We start from the raw sequence: 23,573 nt of genomic DNA on the forward strand, positions 1-23,573 counted from the left end.
TCTGGGGAGAGTTAGCTGGATCTCTCTGGGGAGAGTTAGCTGGATCTCTCTGGGGAGAGTTAGCCAGATCTCTCTGGGGAGAGTTAGCTGGATCTCTCCGGGGAGAGTTAGCTGGATCTCTCCGGGGAGAGTTAGCTGGATCTCTCCGGGGAGAGGTAGCTGGATCTCTCTGGGGAGAGTTAGCTGGATCTCTCTGGGGAGAGTTAGCCGGATCTCACTCGGGAGAGTTAGCTGGATCTCTATGGGGGGAGTCAGCTGGATCTCTCTACGGAGAGTTAGCTGGATATCTCTGGCGAGAGTTAGCTGGATCTCTCTGGGGAGAGTTAGCCGGATCTCTCTGGGGAGAGTTAGCTGGATCTCTCTGGCGAGAGTTAGCTGGATCTCTCTGGGGAGAGTTAGCTGGATCTCTCTGGGGAGAGTTAGCCGGATCTCTCTGGGGAGAGTTAGCCGGATCTCTCTGGGGAGAGTTAGCCGGATCTCTCTGGGGAGAGTTAGCCGGATCTCTCTGGGGAGAGTTAGCCGGATCTCTCTGGGGAGAGTTAGCCGGATCTCTCTGGGGAGAGTTAGCTGGATCTCTCTGGGGAGAGTTAGCTGGATCTCTCCGGGGAGAGTTAGCTGGATCTCTCTGGGGAGAGTTAGCTGGATCTCTCTGGGGAGAGTTAGCCGGATCTCTCTGGGGAGAGTTAGCTGGATCTCTCTGGGGAGAGTTAGCCGGATCTCTCTGGGGAGAGTTAGCCGGATCTCTCTGGGGAGAGTTAGCCGGATCTCTCTGGGGAGAGTTAGCCGGATCTCTCTGGGGAGAGTTAGCCGGATCTCTCTGGGGAGAGTTAGCCGGATCTCTCTGGGGAGAGTTAGCCGGATCTCTCTGGGGAGAGTTAGCCGGATCTCTCTGGGGAGAGTTAGCCGGATCTCTCTGGGGAGAGTTAACCGGATCTCTCCGGGGAGAGTTAGCCGGATCTCTCCGGGGAGAGTTAGCTGGATCTCTCCGGGGAGAGTTAGCTGGATCTCTCTGGGGAGAGTTAGCTGGATCTCTCTGGGGAGAGTTAGCTGGATCCCTCTGGGGAGAGTTAGCTGGATCTCTCTGTGAGAGTTAGCTGGATCTCTCTGGGGAGAGTTAGCCGGATCTCTCTGGGGTGAGTTAGCCGGATCTCTCTGGGGAGAGTTAGCTGGATCTCTCTGGGGAGAGTTAGCTGGATCTCTCTGGGGAGAGTTAGCTGGATCTCTCCGGGGAGAGTTAGCTGGATCTCTCCGGGGAGAGTTAGCTGGATCTCTCCGGGGAGAGTTAGCTGGATCTCTCCGGGGAGAGTTAGCTGGATCTCTCCCGGGAGAGTTAGGTGGATCTCTCTGGGGAGAGTTAGCCGGATCTCACTAGGGAGAGTTAGCTGGATCTCTATGGGGGGAGTCAGCTGGATCTCTCTACGGAGAGTTAGCTGGATATCTCTGGCGAGAGTTAGCTGGATCTCTCTGGGGAGAGTTAGCTGGATCTCTCTGGGGAGAGTTAGCTGGATCTCTCTGGGGAGAGTTAGCTGGATCTCTCTGGGGAGAGTTAGCTGGATCTCTCTGGGGAGAGTTAGCTGGATCTCTCCGGGGAGAGTTAGCTGGATCTCTCCGGGGAGAGTTAGCTGGATCTCTCCGGGGAGAGTTAGCTGGATCTCTCTGGGGAGAGTTAGCCGGATCTCACTAGGGAGAGTTAGCTGGATCTCTATGGGGGGAGTCAGCTGGATCTCTCTACGGAGAGTTAGCTGGATATCTCTGGCGAGAGTTAGCTGGATCTCTCTGGGGAGAGTTAGCTGGATCTCTCTGGGGAGAGTTAGCTGGATCTCTCTGGGGAGAGTTAGCTGGATCTCTCCGGGGAGAGTTAGCTGGATCTCTCCGGGGAGAGTTAGCTGGATCTCTCCGGGGAGAGTTAGCTGGATCTCTCCGGGGAGAGTTAGCTGGATCTCTCCCGGGAGAGTTAGGTGGATCTCTCTGGGGAGAGTTAGCCGGATCTCACTAGGGAGAGTTAGCTGGATCTCTATGGGGGGAGTCAGCTGGATCTCTCTACGGAGAGTTAGCTGGATATCTCTGGCGAGAGTTAGCTGGATCTCTCTGGGGAGAGTTAGCTGGATCTCTCTGGGGAGAGTTAGCTGGATCTCTCTGGGGAGAGTTAGCTGGATCTCTCTGGGGAGAGTTAGCTGGATCTCTCTGGGGAGAGTTAGCTGGATCTCTCCGGGGAGAGTTAGCTGGATCTCTCCGGGGAGAGTTAGCTGGATCTCTCCGGGGAGAGTTAGCTGGATCTCTCTGGGGAGAGTTAGCCGGATCTCACTAGGGAGAGTTAGCTGGATCTCTATGGGGGGAGTCAGCTGGATCTCTCTACGGAGAGTTAGCTGGATATCTCTGGCGAGAGTTAGCTGGATCTCTCTGGGGAGAGTTAGCTGGATCTCTCTGGGGAGAGTTAGCTGGATCTCTCTGGGGAGAGTTAGCAGGATCTCTCTGGGGAGAGTTAGCCGGATCTCTCTGGGGAGAGTTAGCCGGATCTCTCTGGGGAGAGTTAGCCGGATCTCTCTGGGGAGAGTTAGCCGGATCTCTCTGGGGAGAGTTAGCCGGATCTCTCTGGGGAGAGTTAGCCGGATCTCTATGGGGGGAGTCAGCTGGATCTCTCTACGGAGAGTTAGCTGGATCTCTCTACGGAGAGTTAGCTGGATATCTCTGGGGAGAGTTAGCTGGATCTCTCTGGGGAGAGTTAGCTGGATCTCTCTGGGGAGAGTTAGCTGGATCTCTCTGGGGAGAGTTAGCTGGATCTCTCTGGGGAGAGTTAGCTGGATCTCTCTGGGGAGAGTTAGCCGGATCTCTCTGGGGAGAGTTAGCCGGATCTCTCTGGGGAGAGTTAGCCGGATCTCTCTGGGGAGAGTTAGCCGGATCTCTCTGGGGAGAGTTAGCCGGATCTCTCTGGGGAGAGTTAGCCGGATCTCTCTGGGGAGAGTTAGCCGGATCTCTCTGGGGAGAGTTAGCCGGATCTCTCTGGGGAGAGTTAGCCGGATCTCTCTGGGGAGAGTTAGCCGGATCTCTCTGGGGAGAGTTAGCAGGATCTCTCTGGGGAGAGTTAGCTGGATCTCTCTGGGGAGAGTTAGTTGGATCTCTCTGGGGAGAGTTAGCTGGATATCTCTGGGGAGTGTTAGCTGGATCTCTCCGGGGAGAGTTAGCTGTATCTCTCTGGGGAGAGTTAGCTGGATCTCTCTGGGGAGAGTTAGCCGGATCTCACTAGGGAGAGTTAGCTGGATCTCTATGGGGGGAGTCAGTTGGATCTCTCTACGGAGAGTTAGCTGGATCTCTCTGGGGAGAGTTAGCCGGATCTCTCTGGGGAGAGTTAGCCGGATCTCTCTGGGGAGAGTTAGCTGGATCTCTCTGGGGAGAGTTAGCTGGATCTCTCTGGGGAGAGTTAGCTGGATCTCTCTGGGAAGAGTTGGCTGGATCTCTCTGGGGAGAGTTAGCTGGGTCTCTCTGGGGAGAGTTAGCTGGATCTCTCTGGGGAGAGTTAGCCGGATCTCTCTGGGGAGAGTTAGCTGGATCTCTCTGGGGAGAGTTAGCCGGATCTCTCTGGGGAGAGTTAGCTGGATCTCTCTGGGGAGAGTTAGCTGGATCCCTTCACTGTGATGCCAGAACCAAAAACTGAAACCAAAATCCAAACCTGTGAAAAACATCCCAGTGGAATAGGATCCAATCACCGCCTGTTACCGGGCAGAGCACAGTCTTTTGGGCCAATCCATTGGACACCAGCCAATCAATCAAACCGAGTGCCCGCCCATCTCTCTGTCACCGATACCGGCCAGTCAGCAGCTTCTGTTAAAACCAGCACAGCCTTCCGGATTCTTCCTGCTTGAGTTAAAGGTACAGGCTTCTTGCCTTCAAGTGACCGATCTAATAATCATCCATGGATCAAAAATGTAACGGCAAAAATGATAGAACGGGGACTAAGGGATTATACAGGAAGAATCCTTACAACCTGCAATCTTTAATTCCCGGTCCTGATTTTTCTGTTGCCGTGTCTCAGTAATCCTCATCTATCTGATTCCTTGCAAAGTATTATTTTCTTCAGATCCTCTGTTTTGTTATGGACACTGTGTACATTGCTGTACAGACAGTTTGCGGCATTTTATTATTCCTGTCCTCCCTCAGTTTAGTCCGCTGCTCGACACTCCTGTTGTGTTTATATTTCAGAGGCTTCTGTTTGTTTTTGATCCATCCCATCCTCTTCCTCGATTGAAGCTGATGCTATGTGCTGATTTATGTTTTGCGCTGGGATACAGGTGTCGCCCCAGTTCCAGTGGAGCCCCTCCCACCCGAGGAACAGCTCCCTCCCTCCTGTCCAAAAACTGGTTCTCTCTCCACCACGCCAACCATTCAGCCACATGTTAACTCTCCAGATGTGTCTGTCTTTGCTGGTTTACACATGGCTTGGGAACAACCCAGAAAGTATTAATGTCCACATCCATTTGTCATTAAATCCTGTTCGACTTGACTTTGGTCAGATGTCCTGCAGGAGAAACTGTGACTGAGTTCAGGACTCTGCTGCCAGCACCCATGGGTGCCCTGGGACATCTGCCAGTAGTTTGGGTGAGGATGATCTCGGAATCTCCTTCACAAAGAGGAGGAATGCCACCGAGCCGGTGACAGGCTGACCCCAGCTGTGGTGCATTAGCAGCTGAGGGCTTTGCCTAAATGAACAGTTTCAATGATATATTTAAGGAGCAAATCTGCCGTTTGTACTTTTCTCAGTAAATTATTTTCATTTTCAGGTCAAACATCAAACCTGACAAAGCAGCTGCAAATTACCACAACTTTCAAATGACGACTTTTGAAAAATTCACCAACTGCAGAGCATGTGGAATGTTGTTGAGGTAAAGGTAGCAATTAATACCCCCCCACCCCCTCCCCGTACCCACCCATCGGGAAACCGTGAAGTGTGCTCTCCCCTCCACCAGGAAATACCACTTGGCAACCCCCCCCCCCATCGTGAGGAAACGCACAGTCCACACACCCCCACCTCGAAACGCACAGTCCAGACCCCCACCCTCCCAACCTCGAAACGCACAGTCCAGACCCCCACCCTCCCCAACCTGGAAACGCACAGTCTGGACCCCCCCCCCCCCAACCTGGAAACACACAGTCTGGACGCCCCCCCCCCCAACCTGGAAACGCACAGTCTGGACCCCCCCCCCCCAACCTGGAAACACACAGTCTGGACGCCCCCCCCCCCCAACCTGGAAACGCACAGTCTGGACCCCCCCCCCCCAACCTGGAAACGCACAGTCTGGACCCCCCCCCCCCCCCTCCCCCCAAAGGAAACGCACAGTCCGGACCCCCCCCCCCACACCTGGAAACTCACAGTCTGGAACCCCCCCCCCAACCTGGAAACGCACAGTCCAGACCCCCCAACCTGGAAACGCACAGTCTGGACCCCCCCCCCCACCCCTCCACCAGGAAACACAGTCTGGACCCCCCCCCCCCCAAAGGAAACGCACAGTCTGCCCCCTTCCAGCACAAGTGAAACTCTCCCCAGTGCTGCTGAAATCCCGGGTTCTCTCTCTCTGGCCATTCAGCTTTATCTGTTGGTGTTTTTGGCCGTGTGTTAATCTTCTCACTTGTTCTGTACTTTTCCCACAGAGGGATCTTTTACCAGGGCTACGCTTGCTCTAACTGTGGTGCTGGAGCTCACAAAGAATGTCTGGAGATGGCAGCACAATGCAAGCTCGGTATGTAATCCGCAGCCTGCACCTTATCTCCAACTGTTTAGCTGGCATGAAATGTGAATAACTTCACCCAAAATATCCTCAGTGCTGATCACAATTTCTTCATCCAGAGTTTAAAATAATCATGGGACAATATTTCACTTACTCGGAATTGAATGAAATATGAAGACTCCTGCAAACATCAAGAGGAATTTATGTCTTCTTTGAGATGAAACACTTGAGTTTCAAACACTCCCAGGACAGGTACAGCACGGGGTTAGATACAGAGTAAAGCTCCCTCTACACTATCCCCATCAAACACTCCCAGGACAGGTACAGCACGGGGTTAGATACAGAGTAAAGCTCCCTCTACACTGTCCCATCTAACACTCACTCTTCCAGTGGCCCCAGCATCACCGATGTCAGTCTTCAGCAAATACAAATCACTCCAGGTGATATCAAGAAACGGCTGAAGGCCCTGGATGCTGCAAAGGCTCTGGGACCTGACAATATCCCAGCAATAGTACTTGTGCTCCAGAACTGGCCGCGCCCCTCGCCAAGCTGGTCCAGTACAGCTACAACCCTGGCATCTACCCGGCAATGTGGAAAATTGCCCAGGTGTGTCCTGTACACAAAGCGGGACAAATCCAGCCCAGCCAATTACCGCCCTATCGCTCTCCTCTCCATCATCAGCAAAGTGATGGATGAGGTCAGCAACAGTGTTATCAAGCGACACTTACTCAGCAATAACCTGCTCACGCACACTCAGTTTGGGTTCCACCAGGGTCACTCAGCTCCTGACCTCATTACAACCTTGGTTCGAACATGGACAAAAGAGCTGAATGTCAAAGGTGAGTTGAGAGTGACTGCCCTTGACTTCAAGGCAGAATTTGATCGAGTTTGGCATCAAGGAGCCCGAGCTAAACTGGAGCCAATGGGAATCGGGGAAAACTCTCCGCTGGTTGGAGTCATACCTGACACAACCTCTCTCTGGTGGCTGGAGGTCAATCATCTCGACTCAAGGACACCATTGCAGGAGTTCCTCAGGGGAGTGTCCTCGGCCCCAATCATCTTCAGCTGCTTCATCAATGACCTCCCTTCCAACATAAGGTCAGAAGTGGGGATGTTTGCGGATGACTGCACAATGTTCAGCACCATTCGCGACTCCTCAGATAATGAAGCGGTCCCTGTCCAAATGCAGCAAGACCGGGACAATATCCAGGCTCGGGGCGACAAGTGGAAATTACATTCGCGCCACACAAGTGCCCGGCAATGACCATCTCCTACAAGAGAGGATCTAACCATCGCCCCTTGGCATTCAATGGCGTTACCATCGCTGAATCCCCCACAGTCAGCTTCCTGGGGGTTTCCATTGATCAGAAACTGAACTGGACCCAGCCACATTAATACTGTGGCTACCAGGGCAGGTCAGAGTCTATGAATCCTACAGCGAGTAACTTACCTCCTGACTCCCCAAAGCCTGTCCATCATCTACAAGGCACAAGTCAGGAGTGTGATGGAATACTCTCCACTTGCCTGGGTGAGTGCAGCTCCAACAACACTCCAGAAGCTCAACTCCATCCAGGACAAAGCAGCCCCGCTTGACTGATGCCCCATCCACAAACATTCACTCCCTCCCCCACTGGCAAACAGTGGCAGCCGTGTGTACCGTCTACAAGATGCACTGCAGCAACTCACCAAGGTTCCTTAGACAGCACCTTCCAAACCCACGACCTCTACCATCTAGAAGGACAAGAGCAGCAGATACCTGGGAACCCCACCACCTTAGAGGTTCCCTCCCAAGTCACTCACCACCCTGACTCGGAAATATATCACCGTTCCTTCACTGTCGCTGGGGAAACATCCTGAAACTCCCTCCCTAACAGCACAGTGGGTGTACATACACCTCAGGGACTGCAGCGGTTCAAGAAGGCAGCTCAGCCCCACCTTCTGAAGAGCAACTAGGGATGGACAACAAATGCTGGCCTAACCACGTCCCAGAAATGCATTTTTAAAAACTATCTGGGTAGGTATCACTGGGATAGGTACAGAGTAAAACTTGCTCCCCACACTTCCCATCAAACATTCCCATCTTCACAACATGGTTAAGAGCTTTATTTAGGATGCTGAAGATTATCTCACTTGGTTGCTTTGATGTGTTTTGATATCTGAAGAGCTGCTGCTGATGCATTTGTGAGAGTAACTGTGGGAACAGTCCTCGTATGAATGGCTGCTGTTAATGAATTAGCTCCTGCTGCACAGTATTTGCTCACAAGCTCTCTGCTCCATCGGCTGTTCCCAGTGATCGGGAGGTCTGAACCTTAACTCTGCTGATCCTCCGATGTGCACTCTCCTGTCAGCACAATGACTTTGCTAGCTGTGATATTCTGTTTCATGCAGATACCGAGTTTTGTTAGTCGCTGTAACAGTGAGGGGTCACAGTAGAGCCGTGCTGATACTGCATTGTTGGGAACTGGCTCATCACCACGTTCTCGAGGACAATTAAGGGTGGGTAATAAATGTTGCCCAGCTACTGATGCCGTATCTCATGAATAAATCAAAAATATCCCTTGCTCGAATATAAAACACAATTGAATTTCACAATGCTGCATTTCAGGATTTGAGCTACTTGTTTATCTCCACACCCTTCAACACACTCATAGTGGCCATGCCTTTAGCTGCCTCTGTCCTAAGATCAGGAATTTCCTCCCTAAACCTCTGCACCCCACTATTATCCTTTAAGAAACTCATTAAAATCTCCCTCCTTGACCAAACATTTTGTAATCTGCCATAATTTAATTCATTTGTTTATGGGGATTGCAGGAGTTGCTGGCAAAAATTAACATTTATTGACTTGGAGGGAGCCTCCAGGTGGTGGGGTCCCCAGGTATGTGCTGCTCTTGTCCTTCTAGATGGTAGTGATCGTGGGTTTGGAAGGTGCTGCCGAAGGAGCCTTGGTGAGTTCCTGCAGTGCATCTTGTAGATGGTGCACACGGCTGCCACTGTTCATCAGTGGTGGGGGGTTTGAATGTTGTTGAAGGGGAGCAATCAAGCGGCTGCTTTGTCCTGGATGGTGTCGAGTTTCTTGAGTGCTGTTGGAGCTGCACTCACCCAGCCAAGTGGAGAGTATTCCATTACACCCCTGACTTGTGCCTTGTAGATGGTGGACAGGCTTTGGGGAGTCAGGAGGTGAGTTATTTGCAAAGGATTCCCAGCTTCTGACCTGCCCTGGCAGCCACAGCATTTATATGGCTGGGTCCAGTTCAGTTTCTGATCAATGGTAACCCCCAAGATGTTGATAGTTGAGGATTCAGCGATGGTAATGCCGTCGAATGTCAAGAGGCGATAGTTAGATACTCTCTTGTTGGCCATTGCCTGCCTCACCGTAGGATTTCCACAGCCTCAGGGCTGCTTTGGTAGCCACGGTATTTGTACGGCTAGACCAACTCAGGTAATAATTTGAAGTAAAATCTCTTTGTGTGGCTCAGTGTCAAATCTGATTTATATTCCTGTGAAGTGCAACACAACTTTATACACTTTGAGGGTGCTGTATGAATGCAGTTGTTGCTGTACTGCCAGAAATGGTGGCATCATAGCAGTGGGCCAAAACACAGATAAATGTAGGAGGGACAGAACCTCGAAGCCCACGACAGCAGGTAAAATTTAATTCAATAAATCTGCACTTAAAGCTAGTCTCAGGAAGGGTAACCATGGCAACTATAATTGATTGTTGTAGGAAATCTGCCGCCTTTACTGGGGCCGCCCTTCAGTTTCCACGAAGCAAAGAGATGGATCGCTGATGCGATGGTTTCGCTTTATTTTGAACCTAACAACTTCTACCTTTCCTTGCAGATCCACCAGCTGATGATCTGGTAAGTTCGAAGTAAAATAAAGAGAGACCAACTCTCACTGGGGTGTGGGTCCCACACACACTGACTCTCACTGGGGTACGTGTTCCACACACATTGACTCTCACTGGGGTGTGGGTCCCACACACACCGACTCTCACTGGGGTACGGGTCCCACACACACTGACTCTCACTGGGGTATGGGTCCCACACACACTGACTCTCACTGGGGTATGGGTTCCACACACACTGACTCTCACTGGGGTGTGGGTCCCACACACACTGACTCTCACTGGGGTACGGGTCCCACACACACTGACTCTCACTGGGGTATGGGTCCCACACACACTGACTCTCACTGGGGTACGGGTTCCACACACACTGACTCTCACTGGGGTATGGGTCCCACACACACTGACTCTCACTGGGGTACGGGTTCCACACACACTGACTCTCACTGGGGTACGGGTCCCACACACATTGACTCTCACTGGGGTGTGGGTCCCACACACACCGACTCTCACTGGGGTACGGGTCCCACACACACTGACTCTCACTGGGGTACGGGTCCCACACACACTGACTCTCACTGGGGTACGGGTTCCACACACACTGACTCTCACTGGGATACGGTCCCACACACACGGACTCTCACTGGGGTACGGGTCCCACACACACTGACTCTCACTGGGGTGTGGGTCCCACACACACTGACTCTCACTGGGGTACGGGTCCCTCACACACTGACTCTCACTGGGGTACGGGTCCCACACACACTGACTCTCACTGGGGTACGGGTCCCACACACACTGACTCTCACTGGGGTACGGGTCCCACACACACTGACTCTCACTGGGGTACGGGTCCCACACACACTGACTCTCACTGGGGTACGGGTTCCACACACACTGACTCTCACTGGGATACGGGTCCCACACACACGGACTCTCACTGGGATACGGGTCCCACACACACTGACTCTCACTGGGGTGTGGGTCCCACACACACTGACTCTCACTGGGGTACGGGTCCCTCACACACTGACTCTCACTGGGGTACGGGTCCCACACACACTGACTCTCACTGGGGTACGGGTCCCACACACACTGACTCTCACTGGGGTACGGGTCCCAAACACACTGACTCTCACTGGGGTACGGGTCCCACACACACTGACTCTCACTGGGGTACGGGTCCCACACACACTGACTCTCACTGGGGTACGGGTCCCACACACACTGACTCTCACTGGGGTACGGGTCCCACACACACTGACTCTCACTGGGGTACGGGTCCCACACACACTGACTCTCACTGGGGTACGGGTCCCACACACACTGACTCTCACTGGGGTACGGGTCTCACACACACTGACTCTCACTGGGGTACGGGTTCCACACTCACTGACTCTCACTGGGGTACGGGTCCCACACGCACAGACTCTCACTGGGGTACGGGTCCCACACTCACTGACTCTCACTGGGGTACGGGTCCCACACACACTGACTCTCACTGGGGTACGGGTCCCACACACACTGACTCTCACTGGGGTACGGGTACCACACACACTGACTCTCACTGGGGTACGGGTCCCACACACACTGCCTCTCATTGGGGTACGGGTCTCACACACACTGACTCTCACTGGGGTACGGGTCCCACACGCACTGACTCTCACTGGGGTACGGGTCCCACACACACTGCCTCTCATTGGGGTACGGGTCTCACACACACTGACTCTCACTGGGGTACGGGTACCACACACACTGACTCTCACTGGGGTACGGGTCCCACACACACTGCCTCTCATTGGGGTACGGGTCTCACACACACTGACTCTCACTGGGGTACGGGTCCCACACGCACTGACTCTCACTGGGGTACGGGTCCCACACACACTGACTCTCACTGGCTCAACCTCTGCTCATAAGAAAATCTCTTCATACCCACGATCAACCGAGTGAACCTGCTTGGGACTGCCCCCAATGCCAGTCTATCTTTGATTGGCGAATGGGACTAAAATGTTCACATTATTCCAGGTGTGGTCTACCTGGTGCCTTGTACACATTGAACAAAACGTTCCTATTTTTATACTCCATTGCTTTTGAAATAAAGGCCAACATTCCATTTGTCTTCCCAATCGCCTGCTTAACTTGCATGCTTGCTTTTTGTGATTTATGCACCCCTCTGTGCTGCAGTCTTTCTGCATTTAAATAATATTCAGCTCCTTTAATCTTCCTACCAAAGTAAATAACTTCACATTTTCCTTCATTATAGTCCATCTGCCAAGTTTTCGCCCACTCACCTACCCTGTCTCTATCCCTCTGTAGACTCTGTCATCCTCCATACTTGCCTTCCCACCTATTTTTGTTTCATCCTTGAACTTGGCATTCACTTCCCTCGTCCAAGTTATTCATATATATTGTGAACATTTGTGGCCCCGACACTGATCCCTGTGGCCCTCCACTAGTTAAGATTGCCATCCTGAAAATTGCACTCTTATCCCAATCCTCTATCCATGCTGTAATGACACCCTGGGCGAGTGCACGGTCAGTTCCAGCCCCCCTTAACCCAGAATCACAACACAAGTGAATTAACCAATAATTCTGAGAAAAGTACCTGAAGTCTTTGGCCTTTCGCCGCCCAATAATTACAGTCACCAAGTTTGTAAATTTATACACAATTACTGTTTATTTATAACAAGAACTATAATGGAATAAGCAGCAAATACACCTGGCTAACTATATCTAATTTCTAACCCTCCCACTTTTTAATATAAATTTATAGTACCCAATTATTTATTTCCAATTAAAGGACAATTTAGCATGGCCAATTTACCTACACTGCAAATCTTTGGGTTGTAGGGGTGATACCGACACAGACACAGGAAGAATGTGCAAACTCCACACGGACAGTGACCCGGGGCCGGGATCGAACCCGGGTCCTCGGCACCGTGAGGCAGCAGTGCTAACCACTCCATCACCATGCCGGCCTTCTAACCCCCACTTTAACTCGTTGCCCACCCTCTATAAACACACACACACACACACAAGACAAACAAACACAGAGGGGACGAGAGGGATAAATAATAAGTAAAAGGAAAAAGAAGACTTTGTTTCAGATGGTTGTTCTTACCACACTGTCCTTCAAACCAGTCTTTCAGTTCAATATTTCTGTTTCTAGACTGTAATGGTTTTCACTGTACTGGGTGGTGCAGTGGTTAGCACTGCTGCCTACGGCGCTGCGCACCCAGATTCGATCCTGGCCACGGGTCACTGTCCAAACCAAAGATGTGCAGGGTAGGTGGATTGGCCACGCTAAATCGCCCCTTAATTGGAAAAAAATAATTGGGTACTTTAAATTTATTTTAAAAAACAATAATGGTTTTTCACTGTAGATTCATTCAGGTTCCTGTAGTTTCAGAAATACAGCAGCTCACAGCACTTTTTTCCATAATTTGAGGATTCTTGAAAGATTACAACCAGTGCATCCACTACCTCTGTAACTACTTCCTTTAAAATCCTGGATGCAACCCATCCGGTCCAGGAGACTTATCGACCTTTCGCCCCATTAGTTTCCCGTGTACTTGTTCCCTCGTGATAGTTATTGTATTTATTTCCCCCCTTCAGCCCTTTAATTATTTAATATTTTTGGAATGCTATTAGTGCCATCCAACATGAAATTGATGCAAAGTATTTATTGAACTTCTCTGCCATTTCCTGTGTCTCCATTATTATTTCCCCAGTTTAATTCTCTAAGGATCTATGTTCACTTTGGCTTCTCTTTCTTTTTTATTTATTTATTTATCGTTATTACATTGTTTGCCAGTTTACTCTCATAGTTTATCTTCTCTCTCATTTTTTGGTCACCTTTTGTTGGTTTTTAAAACTTTCCCAATCCTCTGGCTTACCACTGATAATTGCCACATTGTATGCTTTTTCTTTCAGTTTAATACCATCCTTAACTTGGTTGGTTAACCATGGTTGACTTACCCCCTTTCTAGAATCTTCCTTATTCACTGGGACATATCTTTGTTCTGAGTCATGGAAGTATTTTCATAAACTTCTGCTATTGCTGATCAACCGTCTTTTCTGCTAAACTCCTTTCCTAGTCCGCTCCAGCCAACTCTGCCCTTATTTCTTTATAATGACTCTTATTTAAGTGTAACATGGTTGTTTCTGACCCAAGTTTCTCACTCTCAAACTGAATGCTGAATCCTGCCACGTTGTGGTCACTGTTTCCCAGGGGATACATAGATACACACATAGAAGATTTTACTCTGAGATTATTCACTAAACTTGCCTCATTACACATTACCAGATGCAAATTAGCCTGATCCCTAATTGGATCCACAACCCATTGTTCAGGAAACTGTCGCGAATATGCTCGATGAATTCTACTTCCTGGCTACCTCTGCCAATTTGATTTTCCCAACCCATATGATGATTAGTCACCCATGATTAAAGTACTGCCTTTTTTACACATCTTTATTATCTCCTGATTAATTCTCCATCCTACAGTACAGCTACTGTTTGGGGGCCTGAAGACCACTCCCACTAGTGACTCCTTTCCCTTGTTATTTCTTACCTGCACCCAGATGGATTCTACATCTTCTGATCCAACATAATTTCTTACTATTGTATTTATCCCATCTCAGACTAACAAAGCTACCCCACCACCCTTTACTTCCTGCCTGTCCTGACGAAAACTCACATACCCCTGAATATTCTGTTCCCAGTTTTGATGATCTTGTAACTGCGTATCTGTTTTTGTGACAGGATGATGCCCATTAACCTCAATTTGCGCCGTTAATTCATTTATTTTGTGCATTTAAGTGAAAAGCCATTCATTTTTGCATTTTTACAATTTGTTTATCTGGATGTGCCTCAGCTCAATCTGGACTTCCCAGTTTGCAGGGCAGGGGTCAAACTGCATGTTTTCTGACCACCAATTGTGCCAAATGCCAGTGTCCACTCTCGGTGATCTGATGCTGTGCTGCATCTGTTGGAGATTCACCCTCGTAACACATTGTACAACAACCTGTTAGAAACCAAAGACATAGCAAAAGGAAATGTCAATCTAATTTCATACAAAACAAATAACACTTCTGTTTTTCTTTACAGGATGGGGAACAGCCAGTGACAGCAGGTACATGCACACCCCTGCCTGAGGGGAAATTCCATACAATCCAATTACACAGCATTTTGTCAGCCTCAGAACATTCCAGTGCAGTTCACAGCCAATAACGCCCAAAGTTTTTGTCCATGTAATAGAATAATTGCCAGATAATTGTCCAAGTCCCCAGCGGGACGTCCCTACACTTCTTCAAATATTAGACATGGGGTTTTAGATTCGCACCTGAGGGAAGAGAGGATCCTCGCTTAACCTCTCATCATTTGCAATACTGTAGCCCACACTTCATACAGTCCCTGCACCAGTACAGCACTCCCTCAGTACTGACCCTCTGACAGCGCGGCACTCCCTCAGTACTGACCCTCTGACAGTGCGGCACTCCCTCAGTACTGACCCTCTGACAGTGCGGCACTCCCTCAGTACTGACCCTCTGACAGTGCGGCACTCCCTCAGTACTGACCCTCTGACAGTGCGGCGCTCCCTCAGTACTGACCCTCTGACAGTGCAGCACTCCTTCAGTACTGACCCTCTGACAGTGCGGCACTCCCTCAGTACTGACCCTCTGACAGTGCGGCACTCCCTCAGTACTGACCCTCTGACAGTGCGGCACTCCCTCAGTACTGACCCTCTGACAGTGCGGCACTCCCTCAGTACTGACCCTCTGACAGTGCAGCGCTCCCTCAGTACTGACCCTCTGACAGTGCGGCACTCCCTCAGCACTGACTCTCTGACAGTGCGGCACTCCCTCAGTACTGACCCTCTGACAGTGCAGCACTCCCTCAGTACTCCCTCAGTACTGACCCTCTGACAGTGCGGCACTCCCTCAGTACTGACCCTCTGACAGTGCAGCACTCCCTCAGTACTGACCCTCTGACAGTGCAGCGCTCCCTCAGTACTGACCCTCTGACAGTGCGGCACTCCCTCAGTACTGACCCTCTGACAGTGCGGCACTCCCTCAGTACTGACCCTCTGACGGGGCAGCACTCCCTCAGTACTGACCCTCTGACAGTGCGGCACTCCCTCAGTACTGACCCTCTGACAGTGCAGCACTCCCTCAGTACTGACTCTCCGACAGTGCGGCACTCCCTCAGTACTGACCCTCTGACAGTGCAGCACTCCCTCAGTACTGACCCTCTGACAGTGCGGCACTCCCTCAGTACTGACCCTCTGACAGTGCGGCACTCCCTCAGTACTGACCCTCTGACAGTGCGGCACTCCCTCAGTACTGACCCTCTGACAGTGCAGCACTCCCTCAGTACTGACCCTCTGACAGTGCGGCACTCCCTCAGCACTGACCCTCTGACAGTGCGGCACTCCCTCAGTACTGACCCTCTGACAGTGCGGCACTCCCTCAGTACAGACCCTCTGACAGTGCAGCACTCCCTCAGTACTGACTTGGCCTGGATTATGGGTTGAAGGTTATGATGTTTGGTTTGAACCTACAACCTTTAGTTCTGGAGATGTGAATGGTGTCACTGAGCAATGACTGACAACTTGAATGACATCAAACTGGATTTATGAAGATGATGTTAATTACCCCCCTCACTGCCCCCCCCCCCCCCCCAACACGACCACATGTTGTCGCTACAGAACCTGTTTGTGCTACGTTTGAAGTTGTTGCTGTTTGTTGTTGGTGTGGAGGATGGAGGTTGCTGTTTGCTCCTGACCTCTCTTTTCTCCGCTGATTGAGGAATATGATGGAAATTTGTCTTTTGCCATGTTTTCTAGGTCCCAGAATGTTAGCAGTTCGTACCTACCAGGGAAGCCCCCCTCCGCCTGTGGGAAAGATGAGCCTCAGCTTCCAGAGTGGAGAACTGATTGAATTGCTCAAGGGAGACCCAGATTCTTCATGGTGGCAGGTCAGAGTCACTAATGGGGGTTTTCGATCAAGCAGGGTCAGAACTGAGTGAATCTATTGCAGGGTCACCCGTGACTCGGTTATCCCAGCTGTACAGCTGCTGCACGCTCCCTTTTCACCCAGCTCGGAGTCGATCGCAGAATAAGCCATCTTCTGATGGATAAAAGAAAATCATTCGATCGGTTCACAGGCCACAGGACGGTCAGCTCCAGGGCCACAGGATGCACCATCAGATCCTGAGCGAGATCAGGGCAGTGATTGGTCAGGCTGGTGATTGATATTTCAGGGCTGTGAATTTCCTGAAAGGCTGCAGAGTAACTGGTGTAACTACCACTCTCAAAAATAGACAGCCAATTGCAGCATCTCCTTGTATTTATATAGGGTTGGACTATACAGGCGAGTAACCGAGAGGCCCAGATTAATGTTGGGCTTGGGATTCAAATCCCACCACATCTGATGGAATTTAAATTAAATCTGGAATTTAAACTTAGTCACGGTCAGGAATAGTGACCATCAGTTGTTGTAAAACCATCTGGTTCACTAATGTCCTTTAGGGAAGGAAATCTGCCGTCCTTACCCGGTCTGGCCTACACGTGACTCCAGACCCACAGCGATGTGGTGACTGTTCAATGGTCCAGCAAGTCAGGCAATCCATAAGAACAAGGAGCAGGAGTAGGCCATCTGGCCCCTCGAGCCTGCTCCGCCATTTAATGAGATCATGGCTGATCTTTGTGGACTCAGCTCCACTCTCCGGCCCGTACACCATATCCCCGAATCCCTTTATTCTTTAGAAAGGTATCTATCTTTTTCTTAAAGACGTTTAAAGAAGGAGCCTCAACTGCTTCACTGGGCAAGGAATTCCAGAGATTCACAACCCTTTGGGTGAAGAAGTTCCTCCTACACTCCGTCCTAAATCTACTTCCCCTTATTTTGAGGCTATGCCCCCTAGTTCTGCTTTCCCCGACCAGTGGAAACAACCTGCCTACATCTATCCTATCTATTCCCTTCATAATTTTATATGTTTCAATAAGACACTTACCCCCCCCCCCCCCCCCCCCCCGCGCGTGCGCATCCTTCTAAACTCCAATGAGTACAGTCCCAGTCTACCCAACCTCTCGTCATAATCTAATCCCCTCAACTCTGGGATCAGCCTAGTGAATCTCCTCTGCACTCCCTCCAGTGCCAATATGTCCTTTCTCAGGTAAGGGCAATTCGGGATGGACAACAAATGCTGGCCCAGCCAGCCACCCCCACATCACATGAAAACATTTTAAAGAAGTTGCTTTAACACAGTAATTATGTCCAACGGGCGGCATGTGGCACAGTGGTTAGCACTGGGACTGCGGCGCTGAGACCTGGGTTTGAATCCCGGCCCTGGGTCACTGACCGTGCGGAGTTTGCACATTCTCCCCGTGTCTGCGTGGGTCTCACCCCCACAACCCAAAAGATGTGCAGGTTAGGTGGCCACGTTAAATTGCCCCTTAATTGGAAAAAAAATAATTGGGTACTTTAAATTTATTTTAAAAAAAACACAGTAACATGTCCCAAGGGACTGGTTTAGCACAGGGCTAAATCGCTGGCTTTGAAAGCAGACTAAGGCACGCCAGCAGCACGGTTCAATTCCCGTACAGCCTCCTCGAACAGGCGCCGGAATGTGGCGACTAGGGGCTTTTCACAGTAACTTCATTGAAGCCTACTTGTGACAATGAGCGATTTTCATTTCATTTCAAGGTGCTTCACAATTCCTTCTTTTCAAACTTCTTGAACCCACCCCACTCGATCTCTGGAATCTCCTCCAGCTACACACAAAACTGAGATCTTTTTGCGTCTCTGGTTCTAGTCTAATGCCCTGACTTTAATGCCCATTTCGCCATTGATGGCTGTGCCATTAGCTGCTTTGGTGCCAAGCTCTGCAATTTCTCCCCTCAATGCCGTCTCTTCCTGCTTTTCACCTTACTCGAGGAGAATAACTGGACACAATGCAGGAATACCACTTCTCCGAATATTCCCTTCATGTCCAAGCAAGGATCATTTTGTGATTGTTCCTCTCTCTGGCCAGACAGACAATTTCCCCCATTTCTTTCAAACTTTTTTTTTTAATAAACACTTTATTGAGGTATTTTTGGTTTTACAACAGCGACAAAATAAACAATGTACATGAGTCTATAAACATAGTGCAAAAGCTGTCTCCCTCCCTGACAGGCCCCACCTTTATTAACCCCCTACTCTAAGCTAAAATAACACCCCCCCCCCCCTTCTGCTGACGATTAATTTTCTGCAAAGAAGTTGACGAACGGTTGCCACCTCCGGGCGAACCCTAACAGTGACCCTCTCAAGGCGAATTTGATTTTCTCCAAACAGAAAGCTAGCCATGTCCGATAGCCAGGTCTCCGACTTCGGGTCTTTGAGTCCCTCCAAACTAATAGTATCCGTCTCTGGGCTACCAGGGAAGCAAAGGCCAGAACGTCTGCCTCTTTCTCCTCCTGGATTCCCGGATCTTCCGACACCCCGGAAATCGCCACCTCCGGACTCGGTGCCATCCTTGTTTTTAACACCGTGGACATGACATCTGCAAACCCCTGCCAAAATCCCCTAAGCTTCGGACATGTCCAGAACATGTGGACATGGTTCGCTGCCGCCCCCCCCCCCCCCCCCCCCCCCCGCACCTTGCACACCTGTCTTCTATCCCAAAGAATCTGCTCATCCAGGCCACTGTCATGTGAGGCCAACCTTAAACTGTATCAGGCTGAGCCTGGCGCATGTTGTAGATGCGCTAACTCTACTCACCCCAGAGACCATTCTCTATCTCTCCTCCTAACTCCTCCTCCCACTTGCGCTTCAGCTCCTCAGTCTGCGTGTCCTCTGACCCCCATGAGCTCCTTATAGATGTCAGAGACCTTCCCTTCTCCCACCCACACTCTGGAAACTACCCTGTCCTGAATCTCCCTTGGTGGTAGGAGCGGGAAGGTTGAGACCTGCCTACGTAGGAAGTCCCGCGCCTGCAGGTACCTGAATTCATTTCCCCTCGCCAATCCAAATTTCTCCTCCAGCTCCCTCAAGCTTGGAAAGCTCCGTTCTATAAACATATTCCCCCATCCCCTCAATCCCTGCTCTCTGTCATCTCCGAACCCCCCCGTCCATCCTTCCCGGGCAAACCGGTGATTATTACAGATTGGAGACCAGACCGATGCTCCCTCTGCTCCCACATGTCTCCTCCATTGCCCCCAGACTCTCAGGGCTGCCACCACCACGGGGCTGGTGGAGTACCGTGCCGACGGAAACAGCAGAGGCGCCGTTATCAAAGCCCCCAAACTGGTGCCCTTGCATGAGGCCGCCTCCATATGCTCCCATGCCGACCTGTCCGACCCAACCTTTCCTTAATCTAATCGGGTCAGTTACTCTAAGGTGCGCCTCCTGCAGCATCACCACGTCCACCTTCAGTCCTCTCAAATGCGCGAACACGCGTGCCCTCTTGACCGGCCCATTGAGCCCTCTTACATTCCAGCTGATCAGTCTAGTGGGGGGGCTCGTTGCCCCGCCCCTTCACCGATCAGCCATCCCCTCTCTTGGGGCAGTACACCTCCACCGGCCCGCCCCCAGGCAGCCTCTGCCCTCGACCTCCTCACTGTCCCTCAGCAAAAGTCCCTCCCTCATCAGCAGAACATTTTCCCCCTTTGCCCCCCTAGTAACAGCACAAAATAAATCAACCCCTTTCATAAGCCTAACACCTGCTCATCCCCCACTACGCTTCCGTAAACTAACCCGCCCAGCTAGCTTAGTGGCCCTCGCCCCTGGTGCCAGACAATCTCTCACCTATTGTTCCCTTCCCACCCTCCCACCCCGCTCATACATATATATTCAAATGAAAAACAATCCCAATGCAATTGCCCGGCAGAGAAAGAAACCCCAAGTTGAACAAAGAAAAGGTCAAGCAAAAGATCCAGCATCTGAACAAACACACCTCCACCCCCCAACAGCGCAAATGCAAACTTTACCTCACTCAGCTCTGCAGCTGGCCCCAGATCCATACAGCAGGTATAACAAATAACGTCCGCAAAACGAAAAACAAGAAACTTTTTTTAAACATAAACGTTGCAGCAACGTTCAAAGTTCTCAGTCCGACACCAGTCCTTTCCTTTTCGCGAAGTCCAGCGCTTCCTCGGGCGACTCGAAATAGAAATGTTGCTCCTCGTGTGTGACGCAGAGGCGGGCCGGTTACAACAGCCTGAACTTCACCTTTTTCTTGAAAAGGGTCGACCTGATCTGATTGAATCCCGCTCTTCTCCTGGCCACCTCCGCACTCAGGTTCTGATAGATCCGCAGGATACTGTTGTCCCATTTACAGCTCCGTGTCTGCTTGGCCCACTGTAAATCGCGCTCCTTATCCAAATATCTGTGGAATCTCACCACCATTGCCATCGGGGGGGTGTTCTCACATTCGCGGTTTCCTCGCAAGCGCTCTGTGAGCCCTGTCCACCTCCAGGGTCGGGGGAACGCCCCATCCCCCAGCAGCTTCTCGAACATGGCCGCTATGTATGCCCCAGCGTCAGCTCCTTCGAATCCCTCCAGGAGCCCAATGATCCTCAAGCTCTGACGACGGGACCTGTTCTCTGGGTCCTCCACCTTCTCCAAGAGCCTTTTCTGCTGGTCTCTTAGCATCCCCACCTCCAACTCCACCGCTGTTTGATGTTCCTCCTGGTCAGCCAGCGCCTTCTCTACTTCCTGGATCGCCCGATCTTGGGCACCCAATCTAAGTTCCAGCTGCGAAATTGCCTCTTTAATTGGGTCCAAGCAGACCCGCTTCTGCTTGGCGAAGCCCTCCTGGATAACTTGCATCAGCTGCTCCGTTGACCGCTGGGTCGACAAAGCCAGAGGTCCGGTCCTCCGCCATGCTGTCTCCCGCTGCAGCTTCAGCCCAAGCCTTCTCTGTCCTTCTGTTTCTGCCTTTGCGAGCACTTCTAGTCCTCCTCTCCATGCACTGATGTGGGAATCCAGTACACAATTGCCACTGTCATCGATTTTTCAAATCAAGTCCGGTAATAAAAACGGGGGAAAAGGTCCAAAAGTGCGACGAGCGGGAGACACCAAATGTGCGACTTACTCCTCCATAGCCACCACCGCAAGTCCTTTCAAACAATTTTTAACTCTTTCTCTGACATGCCAGTCTGAGCTGCCCCCTGACTCACTGCTTATCTCTCGCCTCTCTCCATCCCACCCCTCGACAGCACATCTTCCCTCTTTCATTTCTTTTCTGATCTTGTTTATCCTTTGAAAGACATCAGACTCCAATATAGACTTTTTCCATTCTTGTCCAGCTTTGTCGAACTCTGACAAGTAAAGTTAACACGTCCCCACAAGTGGCAATCCGCTTTTTAATTATTTTCAATACTTATCCATTCCCGATTAATTTTTGTCTAAGTTTCACTTTTGATTTAGCCATTTATAACGAGCACATTTATTGGTGAACAGGCTTGAGGGGCAGAATACTGTCCCTGTGCTCAATATCCCTCGCAGCAAATTGTAGTAACAACAGGTCCCCATCAGGGACTGCGGGGTTGGGAGGGGCCAGTGCCAGGCTGGGGGGAGAATGGGGGAGTTGGTTATGTAATACGCCTGTCTGCCAATGGGGATCCTGTATGATGTTTCAGTGACAGCCGACACTGAAGATGCCTGTCTCTGTTCCAGGGCAAAGTCATGCAAACCAAACGGTTTGGTTGGTTTCCGAGCTCGTCTGTGAAGCCGTGTCCAGTGGATTCACGGGTAAGTGACTGGCTGTAACGCTCTCTTGTTCCTGTGCAGGTTCTGATACCTCATTCATTTAGGATCTTGTCTGAGGAGCTGCGATGGCAGAACTCTCCTGTACATCCAGGACCTCGACCCAGTGGGTGCAGTTTGAGCTGGACGGATACACTGGTACCATTGGGAACATTGGAATCTGTGACAGATACCAAGCATTTAATAAAGGCTCCAGATAATATTTGCTTGTGGAGATGCTTCCACACACACTGACTCTCACTGGGGTACGGGTCCCACACACACTGACTCTCACTGTGGTACGGTTCCCACACACACTGACTCTCACTGGGGTACGGGTCACACACACACTGACTCTCACTGGGGTACGGGTCCCACACGCACTGACTCTCACTGGGGTACGGGTCCCACACACACTGACTCTCACTGGGGTACGGGTCCCACACACACTGACTCTCACTGGGGTACGGGTCCCACACACACTGACTCTCACTGGGGTACGGGTCCCACACACACTGACTCTCACTGGGGTACGGGTCCCACACACACTGACTCTCACTGTGGTACGGGTTCCACACACACTGACTCTCACTGGGGTACGGGTCCCACGCACACTGACTCTCACTGGGGTACGGGTCCCACACACTGACTCTCACTGGGGTACGGGTCCCACACACACTGACTCTCACTGGGGTACGGGTCCCACACACACTGACTCTCACTGGGGTACGGGTCCCACACACACTGACTCTCACTGGGGTACGGGTCCCACACATACTGACTCTCACTGGGGTACGGGTTCCACACACACTGACTCTCACTGGTGTGCGGGTCCCACACATACTGACACTCACTGGGGTACGGGTCCCACACACACTGACTCTCACTGGGGTACGGGTCCCACACACACTGACTCTCACTGGGGTACGGGTCCCACACACACTGACTCTCACTGGGGTACGGGTCCCACACACAATGTCTCTCACTGGGGTACGGGTCCCACACACACTGACTCTCACTGGGATACGGGTCACACGCACACTGACTCTCACTGGGGTACGGGTTCCACACACACTGACTCTCACTGGTGTGCGGGTCCCACACATACTGACACTCACTGGGGTACGGGTCCCACACACACTGACTCTCACTGGGGTACGGGTCCCACACACACTGACTCTCACTGGGGTACGGGTCCCACACACACTGACTCTCACTGGGGTACGGGTCCCACACACACTGACTCTCACTGGGGTACGGGTCCCACACACA

At 51.2% G+C, this 23,573-nt stretch overlaps 1 protein-coding gene across 1 annotated transcript in view; it reads left to right on the forward strand.

The window, feature by feature from the left end:
- Positions 1-23,573, forward strand: part of LOC140398876 (guanine nucleotide exchange factor VAV2-like) — a 400,989-nt gene that overhangs the window by 345,485 nt on the left and 31,931 nt on the right. Inside the window, 6 exon segments of the mRNA XM_072487820.1 lie at positions 4,776-4,877; positions 5,644-5,732; positions 9,561-9,580; positions 14,680-14,704; positions 16,418-16,548; positions 22,233-22,307. Of these exon segments, the coding sequence (XP_072343921.1) occupies positions 4,776-4,877; positions 5,644-5,732; positions 9,561-9,580; positions 14,680-14,704; positions 16,418-16,548; positions 22,233-22,307 (442 nt within the window).

The sequence above is a fragment of the Scyliorhinus torazame genome, chromosome 22 (assembly GCF_047496885.1).
Source record: "Scyliorhinus torazame isolate Kashiwa2021f chromosome 22, sScyTor2.1, whole genome shotgun sequence".
NCBI classification, from domain to species: domain Eukaryota; kingdom Metazoa; phylum Chordata; class Chondrichthyes; order Carcharhiniformes; family Scyliorhinidae; genus Scyliorhinus; species Scyliorhinus torazame.